At 41.3% G+C, this 18,504-nt stretch overlaps 1 protein-coding gene across 5 annotated transcripts in view; it reads left to right on the top strand.

The window, feature by feature from the left end:
- Positions 1 to 18,504, top strand: part of Rad51b (RAD51 paralog B) — a 500,962-nt gene that overhangs the window by 29,075 nt on the left and 453,383 nt on the right. For all 5 annotated transcript variants that reach the window (XM_075948146.1, XM_075948144.1, XM_075948147.1 and 2 more), the window contains exons 7-8: positions 6,923 to 7,042; positions 9,420 to 9,603. In XM_075948146.1, coding sequence (XP_075804261.1) covers positions 6,923 to 7,042; positions 9,420 to 9,603 — 304 coding nt within the window. The remainder of the gene's footprint in view (positions 1 to 6,922; positions 7,043 to 9,419; positions 9,604 to 18,504) is intronic.

Here is an 18,504-nt window from a genome sequence, read left to right as displayed (position 1 = left end):
CAACTCCCAAATAATGACATGGAGACTTATTATTAATTATGAAAGCTTGGCCTTAGTTTAGGCTTGTTTCCAACTAGCTCTTATAACTTAAATGATAAGTTAAAAATTATATAAATTAAATTATAAGGTCCATGAGGAACTCAGTTTAAAAACCTAAGTAAAAGGAAAGAGCTGGTTTGCTTATTTTATTTGCTTATTTTATGTTAAGGAATTCATTTTACTTGTGAAATTGTGGGTGGTTGATAGTGCATTCTTCAGGTTTATGGCTGGGGAGGGTTGATGAGGTTGAACCCAAAGGTAACACATGCTTTGCCTTAAGCATGGTTCATTAGTGGTTTGAACATTTTTGTTTCAGATGATCTCGGAAACAGTATTAGCTCTGCAGGCATTCTTTATAGCTGTTTCGATTGATTTATTTTAGTTATTGATTCTGCCAAGACTTTGTGCATGCAGTTGCATGTACATATATTTGTGTACCTGTGTTAGTTTTTTTTTTGTGTGTATATGTATGTGTGTGTTTATGTGCATATAGACCCCAGAGAACAGACAACCTTGGGTGCCATTCCTCATGTCTATCTACCCCCTTTAAAAATTTTTATTATGGATGTTTGCCTGTATGTTATATCCCTTGTGTGCTTGGTGCCTGAGGAGGTCAGAAGAGGGTATTGGATCCCCTGGAACTAGACTTAGAGGTGGTGTGAATCGAACTTGGGTCCTCTGGAAGAACAGTGAGTGCTCTTAACGATAGAGCCACTCTCATTTTTTTTTTTAAATTGAGATAAGGTCTCTCACTGGCCCGGCCTGGCTCTCTGGGGAGTTCCAGCGACCTGCCAGCTCCTGCCTGCCCAACCTGAGATTATAAACCTGTGCCGTCACTCACGTCGTTGTTACACAAGTTCTGAGGATCGAACCCAGGGCCTCATGCTTGCAATGCTGACACGTTACCAACTAACTGAGCTACCACCCTACCTCCTTTTTGTTTCTGACACCGTCTTACTGTATAGCTTAGGTTGTCTCCCCTTCTCCTTTCTTGTGCTGGGGTTAAAGCCTTGAGCTGCCCCAGCTCTTAGTCTTTTGCAGCCCTTCAGTTCTGCTCTTCTAGTGCAGAAGCAGCTGTAATAGGAAGTGAGCCAAGTAGGTGTTCAAATTAGACTTTATCAACAAAAACAAATTATTTTCTGCTTTGGGTCTACAGTACATAGTGTTTGACAACTTCTATTTACATATTTAAGTCAATTTATAAGATTATGAATCGCTGTTTCTGAGGACTTTAATAATACCATCACCTGTACAGTTTCTGGTCTTTTGTTAGTGATTTGCATGCCTAGTAATTAAACATTTTAAAAATTTCTGTGTATGAGTGCTTGTCTGCATGTGTATATCTGTGCGAGAGTCCAGAAGAGGGCGTTGGATCCCTTTGAAATGAAGTTACAGAAGGCTGTGAGCTTTCATGTGGGTGCTGGCTTGAAACTGAGTCCTTTGGTTTCAACTGAAGAGCAGACTTAAAATAAGAAATTTATTATTTTGTATTTTCTGTGTATGAATGTGAGCTGGCATGTGGGTGCTGGGTTGAAATCGAGTCCTTTGGAAGAGCAGTCAGTGCTCTTAATTGCTGTACCATCTTTCCAGCCCCCCCTTTTTTTTTCATAATTTCTAAGTTGGATGTTAGATGCCGGACTTAAATATATAGCTTTAAAGCATCAGATTTTTGTTTTAATTTATAGTTAAAATTATTTTGATCATTTAAAAGCTGGCCCTTCCCTTTTGTTACAGCAGATCCCAAGTGGTCTTTAAGCCTCAGTACTGTGAAGCCCATCTGAGGACTCCACTAGAGGCCTAGGGTATAAAGAGATCTCCGTACTCTCTGTTGACGTGGGAGTGTGTACTGTTCTCATTCTGTGTTTAGTCTCTGCGTTGTCTCCTGGTCCCTTCTGAGTAGTTTCCTTCCATACATTATGCGTATTGGTTCTGGAGCTCCCCTCCAGACCCCACACCTCGTTTTCTGCATTCGCACCAGTTTGGCCTTCCCAAACTCTGATCTCATCTTTGCTCAGGTTCCACCAGACTCACTTTGGCTTCCCTTTTTTGTTTTGTAGAATGGAAAGTGCCTCTGGTGTGAGCCTGGGACACACTTCAGGTTCCTATTAGTTTCCTTTCTCATGAGGGTCACAGTTTTGAACTATTGTTCAGTGTGTGAAACTGTTATGCCAGATATTTTGTCTGCTTTCCTAGTTGTTGATGCTATCAGGGCAATTCCCAAGCCAGTTAATCTTTTGTGCTCAGAAGTAAAAATCTCCCTGTTTTGTCTTGAATTCATTCCATACTGGCTTTATCTCCTAGCCCTATATTGAAATTGATTTTCAAAACTTTATTTAACTCAGTAGTATTTAAAACATAGCCATGTGCTGCTTAATGGTGGTGATATGGTCTGAGAACTGTATCACTAGACAATTTGTCCTATGTTTCTGTTACAGTGTACTTACACACACTGCATAGTGTGTGTTCTTTATAGATATGGTCTCTGTATGCAGTCAAGCCATGGTGAGCAAAAACAACGTGAAACTGCTGCATTGTGTTTTACAGAACTGAAAAATGCTGTCATGGTGATTGCTAGCAGGGTAAACAAACACAGCTGTCCATTGCCATTACCAAGTGTTATAGACTGTTCATAATTGTATATGCTGTGCTTTTACATGACTGATAACATAGTAAGTTTTGTACATCATTATTAGTATAGACCTGTTGAATAATGTGTTGTCTGTGGACAAGATGTTGGCTGTGACATCTCTAGGAAGTGGGACTGTTCCAGCCCGGTCTTGGATCCACCATGTGGGTAGTCATGTAGCACTGTTGACTGTTGTTGATTGTTCTGTGAACAGTTCTTCCCTTTAGCTGTGTTCTTAGCAGCAGTCAGTCTCTCTTGATTTGATTCCTATCTTCTGACCACTTCTTTCATCTGTGTTGCTGGATCCTCAAGTTTTCATCTTCTAAGTCTTGGAAAGCCCTAGAACTCAGTTTTGGAATCTTGTTCTTCTTCTCTCTTTCCTCAGTCCCTGATATCCAGTCTCATGATTTTAACAAACTTCTTGATTGGCAGAAGGGTCATGGGTTCATGTTCTGAGCTTTCCCACAATCCCCAGACTCATATACATTTGCCACTTGACATAATAGCATGTTATAGCTATGTTTACATATGTGGAAAATTGATATATCTGAAGATGAAGTCTGGAGTCCTCCATAAAAAGTAGAACACAGGAAGAACACCAATAACTGAAATCCTGGTTGAATTTCCATTCTTCTAGTAATGAAATTCTTCCTTCTCTCCCTCTGAATTATAATCTAGGTACTTCTGGTTATCTGAGGTGTTATTTCCCTAGGTCAAGTCACCATCATTCTTTTGTGTGGACTGCAGTACCAGCTCATCTTATTTTCATCCTTGCCCTTCCTATAGCCTTTTCTCCATTTGACATCTAGAGCAAACTCTGTGTGTGTGTGTTTGTGCGTGCGCGCACGCATGTGCCCACGCTTCTGCCTGTTTATGGAGGACAGAAGAGGATGTTGGTGTCCTGATGTATCATTCTTTCTCATATTCCTTTGGGGTAGGTTTCTCACTGAACTTGGACCTTGCCTAGCCTCTATTAAGCCTCAGCCATCCTCCAGCTCTGCTCCATAGTGGGGATTTGAACTCAGGGTCTCATGCTTGTATAGAAGCACTCCTGCATGCTGGGCCATCTCCCCAGACTCTAGAGCAAACTTAAAAAAAAGAGAGATTTATTTATTATTTTGTATCTTATGTGATGAATGTTTTGCCTGCATGTATGTAGAAGCAACATGTATGTGCCTGATACCAGAGACCGGAAGAGGGTGGCAGGTCCCCCAGATCTGGAGTTAAGGATGGTTTTGAGCCGCTATATGAGTATTGGGAAATGAATTTCATCTTCTGAAAGAACCGCAAATGCTTTCTAGCACTAACCCCCAATAGTCTTTTGTTTGTTATTCATTTACTTATTTTTAACTTTTAAGGAAACCTATGTGGGATGTGGTGGCTGAATGGTTAAGGTCATGGACTTTTGAGAAGGAAATCTGCTGGTGTCGGTTCAGCTCCCAGATAACAGATGACCACAGATCTGAGGCTCTGAGGGGACCTTCATCTCTGGCTGGCTAGCTCTCTGGCTTTCCCCCGTTAATCTTCCCCTTGCCCCCCTGTGTTCCAGCTATATTATCCTTTCACTCCTGCCACTGACGCGAGGGAGGGATCTTCTCTGCTGCAGATCTCTGTTCTTCCAGACAGCGCATTGTTCTCTTACTCATCTGGACAGCTCTGTGAGGAATACCACTTGCTCCCCCCCCCCCCCCCATCCTGCTTCAGTTTTCTTTAGATCACTGGAGCTGGCCTCTGATATGTTTATTTGCTTTTCTCTCCTTCCGGAGTGAAACCCATGACCAAAGAGCCAGCTGGGAGGGAAAGAGTTTATGCCTCTACAGCACTGGCCATCATCAAAGGAGTCAGGACAGGAACTCAAACCTGGAGGCTGGAGTTGATGCAAAGGCCATGGAGGGTGCTGCTTACTGTCTTGTCATGGCTTGCTCAGCCTGCTTTCTTATGGAGCACAAGACTACCAGTCCAGGATGGCACCACCCACAATAGGCTGGGCCCTCCCCATCAATCACTAATTAAGAAAATGCTCTACAGGCTGGCCTACAGCCCAATCATATGGAGGCATTTTCTCAGTCGAGGTTTCCTCCTCTCAGATGGCTACAGTTTGTGTCAAGTTGACATAAATCAAGCCAGCCCAGGGAGAATGTAACTTTCTTCCTCCCTACTGTCCTCATTTCCTTTTGTGGGATGTTGTAATGCCATGTGTTCTGTACTTACAGCAGTGCCTGGAACACGGCGTAGGTCCTCAGTAAATCCCGAATAAGCGGATTTTATTTTCTTGTATTATTTTTTTGGTTTTTTGACATAGGGTTTCTCTGTGTAGACCTGGCTGTCCTGGAACTCATTCTGTAGATCAGGCTGGCCTTGAACTCACAGAGATCCACCTACCTGCCTATGTCTCCAAAGCGCTGAGATTAAAGGTGTGCACCACCATGCCTGGATGAATGAATGAATTTTAAGTGAATCTTTTCGAAGGAATGCTTTTTATTAAAAGATATCCAGTAGGTGGCACTCTTTTCAAACTTGTGATTATGTTGGAGGACAGGATAGGTTTTTCTGTTGCTTGTCCTGAAAAACAAGGTCTTGTGAAGAAGATTGTCACAGGAGACTACTAGGATTAAGACCAGGCATGTAGAAAACTCCATTTATATTTAGCGTTTATTTATACTTTTAAAAATGCTTCCTAAAGCTGGGCGGTGGTAGCGCACGCCTTTAATCCCAGCACTTGGGAGGCAGAGGCAGGCGGATCTCTGTGAGTTCGAGGCCAGCCTGGTCTGCAAGAGCTAGTTCCAGGACAGGCTCCAAAACCACAGAGAAACCCTGTCTCGAAAAACCAAAAAAAAAAAAATGCTTCCTAAAATAAAAATAATTTGGATAAACCTATAGAAAATTATTTAGTATAGTTATTCAGCACATCAAATGTGAATAGCACTAGCTTCTATCCATACACTGAGTGCTGAACTTACTGCATAGTTGCATAATAATAGTAATAATAATAATAATAATAATAATAATAATAATAATAATAGTTTCTGACAAACCTTCACAGCCTGCCCATCTTCCATGGCCAATGGCACAGCATTTCTTCTCTGTCTTCCTCCATTCCTGCCCTCCTCCCTTTAGTCCCTATGCCTCTGTCTTCCTAACACTGCTCACTTGAATACCTCTTTAAATAATATTTTTCTCTTGAAGCATTTTGAATCTTTTCTTATTGAACCAAATTATGTATTTTTCTTTTCATTTTGCTGAAAATAAACTTAAAAGGTTGTTGACTGTCTCTATCTTTCTCTTCTTTTTTTCTGTTTTAGGCCCCTCCACCCTTGCTTCTGATTATAGCATATTTAAGGAACTTGTTTTGTTTATCTACTTAACGTTCTCAGTCTCTTCTCAGAAACCCTTTAACTCTTTGGACACTGATCTTTTGTACTTCTGTGGCTCTAACTTGAACATAGAACATGGGATGGCTTAGTGTTTGCAGTTCCTGTTCCAGGTCCCCTGGATGACCAAGTATGGCTGACAGATGTAACTGGAATACAGCTATACTCAAAGAGTTTTAGTTTTGACTTTTAAACCTATACATTTGTCATTTCTAGTAATGCCTTTTATGCCTCATTCTGCTAAATGATGATGTCATTTTTGTTTTATTTATCACTTTTTACTTGACCTGCCCCACATTATTAGATTTAGGCCTGAGGTCTGAATTGAATATTTAGAAAATAACTTTTTGTTTACTGACAAGTAATTGGAGAACATTCATTTGTTTACATAATAATCTTATGTTTACCAAGGAACTATTAGATAGCACTAAATTTTAATTGAGAAAGCATATTTTTTTCTGGAATGAGACATGCCAACTTAAATATAACTTATCATTAGGATAATATACTATAGTTATTGAAATAGACTTTGTTCATCCAAGCAACTGAGAGCCTTTTCTAATTTCAGATATGTTAATATAGCTGTTAGATAAAAGTGTTACTTGTAAACATGTTATTTCCAGAAAATGAAAATTTGGAGACATTGTGTTGCTTGTTGGAAGTTGGGTGAGACCCGAAGCCTTGCTAGTTTCTGTTCTGACAGCTGCCCTTCCGTAACAGGCAGAGAGGACACATGGCTTCAGGACACGTGTGTTTCCAGACTTTGGCCTGCACCTGATGTACGGCAGGTCTTAGAAATTTCCCATGTAGAATGTGCTGGAGACTCAGCAGTGTGGCTTTCAGTACTCAGTGTTTTCTCCTGCACTCTTCTCCCTTTTCTCCGTAGACTGCTCGAGATCGCAGAAGCCCGTTTTCCACTCTATTTTAACACTGAAGAAAAATTGCTTCAGATGAGCAGTAAAGTTCATCTTCACCGGGAACTCACCTGTGAGGGAGTTCAACAAAGGTAGGCAGTTTCAGATTTTTTTATTTTAGTAATGCTTTGAAGGTGTTTATCTTCTTTATTTTTAGCTTTTGAGTAAAATAATTCTTATATAATAGAATTAAGGAAATAATTATTTCTGTACTCTTTATTTGTTGTAGTTTTTAAAATGTTTCTTTAACATAGAAAAACATTTAAATGAATATTTTACAATCTAAGTGATTTATTAATTATGTGTTTTGTTAGCAAACTGCCTCAAAATGTAGCAGCAAATATGTATTTTCTGGGTGCTGGGCATCTGGGAGTAGCGTAGCCAGTTTTCCTGCTCCGCTCTTGTCCAGGAGTGCAGTCATCTCTCGGCTCAGCGGGCCTGGCATCTGTTTCCAGCCTCACTCCTGTGCCGTTGGAAGGCCTGCTTTCTTATGTGTGGATGTTGTAGTCCTTGTGCCTACTGTCTGGAACAAGAGTACCACTGTGTTGTCAAAAGCTTTAGTCACCCAGACCAACCCCTGTACCAGGTAGGAGGGCACATATACACAGGGAGATGTAGTCATACAAACAAGAATACTACCCTGTTGTCAAAGCTTTAGTCACCCAGACCAACTCCTGTACCAGGTGGGAGGGCACATATACACAGGGAGATGTAGTCATACAAACAAGAATACTACCCTGTTGTCAAAGCTTTTGTCACCCAGACCAACTCCTGCTCCATGTGGGAAGGCACATGCACACAGGGAAATGTATTCATACAAAGACATGACATACCAGGAAATGGGAACAAGAGGGGGCCGTTTTGGAGACTGACTACCACAAGTAGTTTTACTTTAAGATTACAGCTTTTCTAGCATCGTAGGACAACATGAAAACACTGTGCCTGTTTCCAGAAGAATGCAAGACAATAGCTGTGCTGGACTGAACTAAGTTATGTGTGCTGCGTTTTATAGTCACCAGTGTGACTTAGGGAAGTGTGTGTGTGTGTGACTAGGATGGAGCCTAGGGCCCAGTGTGTATCAGGCAGGTGCTCTACCAAAGAGCTGCATCTCAATCCTTTTTAAATTTTTTACTTTGAGACAGGGCCATGCTACGTTGTCCAGTTTGGGTTTGTACTCCTGTAGCCCAGTTCAGTCTTGAACTTGCAAACGTCTTTCTTCAGCTTCCTGAGTAGTGAGGACTACAGACCTGTGTCACCATACCTGGCCTACTGATTTAAAGCTGATAAACCTTTGAAACACTGTTGTTGTTGTTTTAGACTTACTTATTTTATATTTTATGTGTATGAGTGTTTGCCCACAATGTTTGTATGTACACCACTTGTAATGCCCGATGCCCTTGGAGGTCAGAAGAGGGCGTGGGATGCCTTGGAACTAGAGTTTCAGATGGGTGTGAACCATCTTGTGGGTGCTGGCAGCCAAACCCTGTCCTTTGCAAGAGCAAGTATTCTTAGCCATTGAGCCATCTCTCCAGTCCCTTGACTCTGTTTTTTTTTTAAATTTATTTATTTATTAAAGATTTCTGCCTCCTCCCCTCCACCGCCTCCCATTTCCCTCCCCCTCCCCCGATCAAGTTCCCCTTCCTCATCATCTCGAAGAGCAATCAGGGTTCCCTGACCTGTGGGAAGTCCAAGGACCACCCACCTCCATCCAGGTCTAGTAAGGTGAGCATCCAAACTGCCTAGGCTCCCCCAAAGCCAGTACGTGCAGTAGGATGAAAAACCCATTGCCATTGTTCTTTAGTTCTCAGTAGTCCTCATTGTCCGCTATGTTCAGCAAGTCCGGTTTTATCCCATGCTTTTTCAGACCCAGGCCAACTGGCCTTAGTGGGTTCCCGATAGAACATCCCCATTGTCTCAGTGTGTGGGTGCACCCCTTGTGGTTCTGAGTTCCTTGCTCGTGCTCTCTCTCCATCTGCTCCTGATTTGGACCTTGAGATTTCAGTCCAGTGCTCCAATGTGGGTCTCTGTCTTGCCTCTGTTTTTAAAAATTAAATCTTAGCAGTTGTTTACAGATATTCAATGTTAAACCTGCCTTTTGTTTTTCTTTTTCTGAGTTCTAAATCCAAAAGCATGATTTTCTCTTCCCCCACTTTCTATCTCTTTACTGGGTACCAACCAAAATCCCAGTCAGGTTTGTTCTAGGACTCTGGACTTCCTCCCTGTTTTCTCTGACCCTCCCTGCTCCTCACAGATGCTTGCAGACCCTAACTCAAAGGTCATGATGGTCTCTCTTCTCCCCTAGTTCCCTTCTCCTGGAAGCTGCCAGGATTTACAGCTTGCCCGTCCTGTGGTTAGCTTTTCTCTCCAACCCTAATACAATGTTCTTCCATCTTCCTTCTAAAAACAAAGACAAATAAAAAAAAAATGGTCTTAAATTTGTTCACTGTTTTACAAATTCTACTTTCTTAGGCTTGAATCTTTGGAGGAAGAGATTATTTCCAAAGGAGTTAAGCTTGTGATTGTTGACTCCGTTGCATCTGTGGTCAGAAAGGAGTTCGATCCGCAGCTTCAAGGCAACATCAAGGAAAGGAACAAGTTCTTGGCCAAAGAAGCATCCTTACTGAAGTACCTGGCTGAGACATTTTCACTCCCAGTAAGTGTCCCCTTTTCCTTCTTTTCTCGTAAAGTCATGGTCTCACAGTATGGAGTAATGAACTTAGAGAAGACTAGCAAGCAGGCGACCTTTTAAAGTTTGATTACTACAGCAGGTAACTCTGGTTTTGTAAATTACTCTGTCTGCTGAGATTCTTTCCCCTTTTTCCAGTGTGATGCTGGGGCACATTTAAGTGTTGGACGGTTCCATCGCCACTCACCTTACTCCTTCTCACTCTTCACTCATTCTGAGTGTTTTGTATCACGTCTGTCATGCTGAGATGACTATGAAGCAGTACAACTTACCGAGTTGCCTGGGTCAATGTCTGTGAACTTTCTTTGCAGAGGCAGGGTGTCTTGTAGATTTTGTAAATTAAATCTTTTAGGCTTTGTGCATACGTTACTGTGTTTAGTGCTGTTTCGGTTTGCTTCCAGTGGGCAGAGGTCACCCACTAATGGAAATGCCCATGAGAAAACCTTAAGAGAGCTGTTGGAATGGCTTTCTGTCGTGGGCATTGTGATCAGGACATCTGAGATGCACGGTTGACGACACAGAAATACATACTAAGGTCCACCCCACTCTGCTGCCCGTGGGAGGGCTGAGCTTGTTCCACAGCCTCAGGAAGAGTGCTGTTTCCAGACAGTCTTACTGTCCAGCCCTGGCTGTCCTCCCCCCAGACCTTCCTGCCTTGTCTCAGTGCTAGAGTTGCAGGTGCGGCTTCCACACCCTGCCAGGCTTTTCCGTTTCATGTCCCTCATCCATGCAAGGCAACTCTTTAACCTGAGATAAAATTTGTTTGAGACTTTATAATTTTCACTTGTCTTGGGGAAATTAAAAGCTTGGGTCTTTGTATCAGAAATCATTCAAACAAATTATGTGAGCCACCATGCAGCCTTTCATTTGTACAGCCTAACAGGAAGGCGGGGAGAAGATGTCATATATGTGCCTTCTACATGTTTTAATGGCTCTAAAACTTACAGTTTGGATTAAAATCAGCTACTGCAAAGTTTAGCTTGAGAAGTGTTTCCTTTTAAAGTTTTGTAGTTGGGGCTGGAGAGATGGCTCAGTGGTTAAGAGCATTGACTGCTCTTCCAAACGTCCTGAGTTCAATTCCCAGCAACCACATGGTGGCTCACAACCATCTGTAATGAGGTTTGGTGCCCTCTTCTGGCCTGCAGGCATATACACAGACAGAATATTGTACTCATAATAAATAAATAAATAAATAAATAAATAAATAAATAAATAAATAAATATAAAGTTTTGTAGTTGCTTAAAATGATATATTTGAATTTCTGTTGTTCCTATTCAAGTAGAATAGAAAAATTTAAAGACTATTTCAAAGTGATACTTAATTGAATGGAAAGCTAAGATTAGTTGCATACTTATCTTATTAATTTAGTGTTGCTTGACCTAAGCCTGTGTAAAATGTAAAAAATTCACTTTTTAAAACTTGTTTTTTTTAATAGCAATTTTAGCCTGATGCTTTGCAATTTGCTAAGATAATTTATGTTTCTGAGTAAGAAAAAGGACTTTTTGTTTTGAGTCGAGTTCTCTGAAACATCACGTGCTCGGTGTCTGCACCCTGGAAGAACGTGAGCATGGCTGCAGTCTGATGCGTGAGTTATTTCTGCCAGTCCCTAGTCTAGATCCTTCTCCCTAGGCCAGTCATCCAGGTCTTATGCTACTCCAGACAACCAGTTATTTCTGCCAGTCCCTAGTCTAGATCCTTCTCCCTAGGCCAGTCATCCAGGTCTTATGCTACTCCAGACAACCAGTTATTTCTGCCAGTCCCTGGTCTAGATCCTTCTCCCTAGGCCAGTCATCCAGGTCTTATGCTACTCCAGACAACCAGTTATTTCTGCCAGTCCCTAGTCTAGATCCTTCTCCCTAGGCCAGTCATCCAGGTCTTATGCTACTCCAGACAACCAGTTATTTCTGCCAGTCCCTAGTCTAGATCCTTCTCCCTAGGCCAGTCATCCAGGTCTTATGCTACTCCAGACAACCAGTTATTTCTGCCAGTCCCTAGTCTAGATCCTTCTCCCTTGGCCAGTCATCCAGGTCTTATGCTACTCCAGACAACCAGTTATTTCTACCAGTCCCTAGTCTAGATCCTTCTCCCTAGGCCAGTCATCAGGTCTTATGCTACTCCAGACAACCAGTTATTTCTGCCAGTCCCTAGTCTAGATCCTTCTCCCTTGGCCAGTCATCCAGGTCTTATGCTACTCCAGACAACCAGTGCATTATGGATCCAGGAGGCGCACATGCCTTTAATCCTAGGAAGCAGAGGAAGTGGATCTTTTGTTAGTTCAAGGCAAGCCTTGCCTACCTAGTAAATTCCAGGCCAGACAAGGCTATACAGTAAGACTCTTGCCATAAAAAACAAAAAACATGAATCTAACAGTTTTTTGTGTGGCTTCAAGGCACTGACCTCCCTCCCTTTTTTTTTTAATCCTTTAAGGAATTTTTGTTAGAGCAAGAATTTTATAATTAAAATTGTGTTTCTGTGCTTAGTTATCAGTTCTGTTACTTAACAAAGAATGGACAGCCCAAGTGATTCCACATTAAAGAATTAAAGTGCAAAGAAAGGGGTGCTTTAAATTTTTGAACTTTCCTGAAAATTCTTTTTTATGGTCTACAAAACATTAATTTGTTCTTATATCTTTCCATTTTTTTTAAATCAAATAATCTAGGACTAGCATTTTTTGCTAGACCTGGCATTTGCTAAGTACATACAGTTCAAAGTTTCCCTTCCTTTTAAAATTTATTTTATATTTTGCAATTTTTCATAGTATTAAAAATTTCAATGTTTAGATATTTTTCTTCTATGAAGCGTTGTGGTTTTTTTTTTTTGCCTTTTTATTTATTTATTTATTTGGTCCCTGATCAAATTTAGCCATTTGGAACCCCAGTGGCACTGTCCCCTGCTTTCTGGGCAGCCTCTATTGCTTGGTGTGCTGGTAGTATGGCTGTGGTGTCATCAGCCTTTGAGGGAGACACTCTGGAGACTCAAATGTGGGGGAATTCTGCAACCTGCTTTTCCTGTACAAGGTCAAGAACCTTCAGTTGCTTCCCTGTTGGCAACTGCACCCTTTGAGAACTATAGCGAGGGTTGGGTGACCGGCTGTTTGCTCTTACTCAGGTCATGCACCCTCCTCTTGCAGAGATTCTATTTAACCCCCATTGCTGACTCCAGTGTTATCACTGCAGGAATATGATGAAGTATGAGTAATACTTCATACCAAATGATATTTGTGAAATAAATCATCAGGTGTGCTGCCTTTGTAATCAGCATAATGCTGTACAAATAATTATGCTAGCCTAATGTTATAGTTGATAACTTGGTAGGTTTATCTGTTTATAGTATGCATACACTAACCTGTGTTATAGCTTCCTTTGATTTTAACGTGCATGCAGTGAATGTGATGACTCAGTTTTTTGAGCTACTAGTGAACCTTTGGTTTGGGAAGGGTGACATCATTTGGTCCTCACGTGGACATGAATGTGTTTATATTTTAATTCAGTTATGGCTCTTGTCTCCATTAGCCATTGACCATCAAAGAGGTTCTAAGTGACACCGCTTTACTGGAAACACACATATTATGTTATGGAGGATTTGAGTTATAAAGTTAAACATTCTCAGGAGAGAATTTTATATACTTGAATACATTAAGACTGTGGTTTGCGAAGCTCAGTTGCAGAAGCCTGGTGGAATTTTTCCCCTCTGAAGCTTTGGGGAAGGGAGAGGCATGCTGCTATGGGGGAGCTTTTGTCTTTAAAGCATGTTTATGATGGTGGTGGATTCTGAAACTGTTTATAGATACTCAGTGGACATAATAAGAGAAAAGAATTCAGATGTTGTCTTCTGAAGGGTGGTGACTGTGGTTGTACTGCCTGTTGACTGCTGCTTCTATTTACCATATCCAAAGCAGTAATGTCACATTGTGAACTGCGTAGGTGAAGATAATAGCACGTTCTTGTGAAAAGTAATTGTCAGTTCACAGTGGCCCCCCTTTCTGTTTTACAGATGATACTAAATTAGAAATAGTTTTTTTTTTCACCTGTAGTTGTTAAAATTTGGCTTATTCTAAAACAGGGCCTGAGGCATTTCTCCTGTGGTTGCCCTCTGTGCTTCTGACTATGTGCTTTGGGAATATGCATAGCTCTGATTTATTGCTTATTAAGGGTTCTTTTGAAATAGTAATTTCCATTTTTATGCTTAAAACTTTAGAAACATGAATGAAAATACTTGTACTTCTCGTTTGCTATTTAAAGGCATCCAGATTTAGGATCCTCATCAAGAAGAAACTGTTTGGTTTTGTTTAAGTGAAAAAATACAATAAGATAAATATTTTATTATTTGAAAAGGGCATACATTTTTTCTCTCAAATTAATCTGACTCAACTTTATATGGTCTAGAATTTATTTTATTTTTAACCTTCAGCTGTCTCATCATGCAAGGTGGTTTAATCTTGAAGACCATATCTTATCATTGACACTAATAAATACTAAAAAATTAAATTAGTGGACAGTTTATTAAAAGAGTCAAGATTTTGTCAATTACAAAATTATCATTGGGTTTTTGACTTGTGACATAGATACAAGTGTCCACTTTTGTCATTTAGCCTTTTTTATGGGTCTTCAGAGCTTACCTTTTTAGGAGAGTTTTATGAAATTGCTCTGTGAGATAGAAATCACAGATCCTCAGTGTATTAAAACACTGGAGTTGGTGCTCACACTGTGTATCTTCATTGTGTGGCTTTTCTGGAAATCAGACGTTTTGGGTTCAGTCTGACCATTCATAGGAGTCACTGAGAACCAGTTCTCAGTGGTGACCTCGAGGTGAGTAGGGCTCTGTGGGGCCTCTGTTTGCTCGTGCAGGAGACCTTGCTACTTCAGCTATCCGCTTGCTGCCCGCGGCCCTTAAACTCGCTGTGTAGTAAGCATCAGCTAGCGGATAGCAGGGCGGCATTGGTGTGCTTGAAGGTGCACAGCCTGCAGCGGTGGGACGAATCAGGTAGCCCAGGAATATACTCCCAGTGAGGAAAGGGTTAACTCAGCTGGCTCAAGTTGCTCCAGTCCTGCTCATTTCTAGAAAAAAAAAAATCTCCCTTTTTTTGGCCTGGCTCTTGGCGGGGTCCTGGGAGAAGAGCCCTGGGAATATTCCACCTAGTAAGTATTTTTGTATGTGTGAGGGTTGAGGCCATAGGTACCAGTCTGATCACAGTTTGTGCAAACAATGCGGTCTGTGGTGAGCATTGATTTTGCTCTGGGGACCGGAGTCTAATTAGCTGAGGTCATTTAAGTGGGTGCTGCATACCTCCCGACTGACCCCAATAAAAATGCTGGACACTAAGGATTGAGCCAACTTCGCACATGTTGCCCTGCGTCATTACTGAGACAGTTAAGCACATCCTTGTGTCTCCACAGGGAGAGGACAATGCAGCCTCTACCTGGATTTCCTGCACTTTGTCATGCCTTCCTTTGCCACGTGTCTGTCTCTAACAGTCATCCCTGAGGGAAGGCGAGCAGAGGATGGGGGGAGAGAGGGAGCCTTAGCTGTAACATCTTTTCTGAGCTTATAGTTTAAAAAACATAGTTTTTAAAGCTGTTTTTTATTATTGTATATTGACAGTTTATAATTTTATGTATTGATTGGATCCAAAGTGATGTTATGATAGTCTTAATGGTAACTGCAAGATTTAGCTCAGTGTTCCAACAAGCATAATTCATTGCTTTTGATGATGTCCTGCGATGGGCTAAGTGAGTAAGACGGTGGGAGGAGCTGGGGGAAGAGAACTTTGTGTTCTCTTTGCAACTTTATGGTAAATCTAAAATTATTGCAACATGGGCAGTTTTTTAAAAAGGCGGTAAAGCGGGTGACTTTGCCTTAGCTGGCCTGCAGACTCATAAAAACACAATACTGGCTGTGTCTGGAGAAGGGGATGTGCCTTTGAGGTACTGGCTCTCCTCCCTTTGGCCATCTGGTTCTACAGATATCATCTAATGCTTCATTATTTTTAACACTCTTTTTTATCTTTGAGCAAATCCTCTTGGCTCCATCTCATAATACATTTGGTGTCCAGTTACGTCCACCACCTCACTCTTACTCCCCGGGTCCTGGTAGAGCGCAGCATTGACTTCTTTAGTCTGACTTTTCTTTGGGCTTCCAGCTCACAAATAATGGCATGGAGACTTATTATTAATTATGAAAGCTTGGTCTTTTCCTTAGACCTTTCCCCAACTAGCTCTTGTAACTTAAATTGACCTGTTTCGGTTAATCTACGCTCTGTCAAGTGGCTTAGTTACTTCTCCGTACCGTTATGACCGACTTCTTCAGAGTCCAGCTGGTGTCTCTCCACCTCTCTTCTTCCCACAGTTTTCTCTCTTCCTGGAAGTCCTGCCTATTCTCTCCTACCTATCTCTTGGCCATTCAGCTTTTTATTAAACCCATCAGAAGGTGCCTTAGGCAGTGACACATCTTTACAGTACACAAAAAGATTATCCCACAACAGCTTTGGATTTAGATGTTAGATTGAGTTATAGCCCACTCTCGCTAATGTTAAGACTTTGAGTAAGTGTGTGTCTTGACTCTGACTTTTAGCTTTCCTGTTTGAAAAATGGGCATAATATCTGACTTGTAGGTATGTGGGAATTAAATGAGATGTTTGTAATGTTATTAATGCAGTACTTGGTACATTCTGTGAAAGACAGCCTATTAATTATTACTTTTAACTATAACCTTATTCCAGATGCTTTGTATACTTTCCATCCTAATATTTGTACAGTGTTAAAATAAGGACAAATTATGCTGTACTTCTCCATTGCCCCCTTCCTCTGTTTTGTTGATAGATACTAAGACTGCCTGAAGCCTCTTATACCCCGTAACTCCTACTTCTTTGGATCTCATTCTTTCTTCCTCTTTCCCTTTTTAATTCCACTTTTAGTAATTGTGTCCAAAGCTTTAAGCTAGGCACAGTGAGGTCCTGAAGACAAAGAAAACCTAGTCTTTGGCCTTGAAGCTTCTATAAATCATCACCTGCAGAGACAAATAGCTCTCTGTGGCGTAATGGAGAACAGAACGAGTATCTTGGCTACTGCTCTTTTCTATTTCTAACTGATGCGTGAGAAGTGGAGCACCTTCACTTCTGTCACAGGGGCTACAGGTTACCCAGAGAAAACAATGGACAAGTGTAGACCCGCAGTTCCTGTTAAACCCTTTCTCATGTCTGACTGGACCCATACAGTCTCTCCCTTGTTCAGAGAGTGCTCTTGTTGGAGGCAGGCTCTTGGTAAACCGATGAACACACGTGTGGTTGTTACTTTGCTGAGAAGAGGTTGGAAATGAAAGTCAGTTGCAGCCCTAGCATTGCCCTGCGCTTATTACCCAGCCTCCCACTTGCTGTATGTTTTCCAGTTGAAGATCTCAAGCTTGTGGCTGAGTGGCAACCTTTAGTATTCCAGTGAGCGCAGCGATCCAGTGAAATGAGTTGACTTGCCCAAGACTGCTTTGGATAACTGAGTAATGTCACTTGACACTTGTAGCGTGGGTTTTCATCCAGCATCTACTTGGTTTGCTTCTGAGTTTACTGCATAGATAATGATATGATACAGATCAGTGCAGCGTAACTTTCTCCACGTTTATCTCTGACCACATCCTCTGCTCAGAAGCATTGTGTGGTAGCATGTCTAACTAAGTCCTAGACTAAAAGCACGATAAGGACAGATAATTTACATGTCTCATCAGGTATATCCTCCATAGCTTGGTCAGAATCTTTGTTGATAGATTGCATTCCTGATAAGGCACTCAGGAATATCCTTCTGGCTCCAGCATGTTCCCCCTGCCTTGCATTTTTCTATAAATGCAGACTGCTGGTCTACCTCTGCTCTCTAACTGGTTCCACTTTCCATTGTGGTACAACCATTGTGAGTTTCTATTTGGAGCCTAAATGATTTTTTGCCTTGCAGCATCATTTAAGTTTTTGTATGTTTGTGTTGGAGCCCCTGAAAACAGGACTGTGCACTCCTCACCATAGCTCCCTTTCTTGAAAAGTGACGCATATTAAGTAGTGTCCAGTACATATCTGTAGGGTATTTTATACTTTTAATTATACAATTTCTGAAATGCATATTTAATTAAATGCTTATTTAATTCCTATGCTATTTGAAAGGACAGCACTCTAGCATTGCTTCTAAAGTGTGCAAAATCACCTGGAAACTAGGGCTTGGTGTCTCCATGCTTCTTTTTTACAACCAATGGCTGTTGGCTGATGATCGGAAAGCTCTGTTCCTCTAATACCCTGAGCTGCTCAAAGTCCTGTGAAATGCCACTAGCTACAATTTTATGTAAACTGTATGGTAAGAATTGAGCACCAGTGCTCTGTAGAGTGCTACCGTAATGCCTCACTCCTAAAACATGGACAACAAAGCAAAGTCAAATGGGAATATATCAAACTTAAAAGCTTCTGCCCAGCAAATGAAATAGTCATCAACGACCTGAAAAACAAACTGTGGGGTGGGGAAGTCATGAATCTGACAAAGAACTAATATCCACAATATATTAAAAAAAATCCTACAACTCAGTAACAAAGCCTGGACAACAACAAAATCAAACTAATTAAAGACTGGCCTAAGGACTTGAGTAGATGTTCCTTAAAGAACGCACATAACCCAGTATGGTGGCACAGGCCTGTAATTTCAGCACTTAGGAGGTTAAAAGCAGGAAAACTGTGACTTTAAGGCCTGTCTCAGCTGCATCAGGATCTCAAAGTGATATCTGCGTTGCGGTGTTCATTGTAGCATCATTCCCCAAAGCCAAGCCATGGAAGTAGTCTAAATGTTCATTCATACGTGAGTGGATAAAGAAGATTTGTTATATACACATGATGGGATATTATTCAA

This window comes from Microtus pennsylvanicus, chromosome 14 (assembly GCF_037038515.1).
Source record: "Microtus pennsylvanicus isolate mMicPen1 chromosome 14, mMicPen1.hap1, whole genome shotgun sequence".
NCBI lineage: Eukaryota > Metazoa > Chordata > Mammalia > Rodentia > Cricetidae > Microtus > Microtus pennsylvanicus.
The sequence above is the reverse complement of the archived record's forward strand: the minus strand, read 5'-3'. Positions and strand labels throughout refer to the sequence as shown.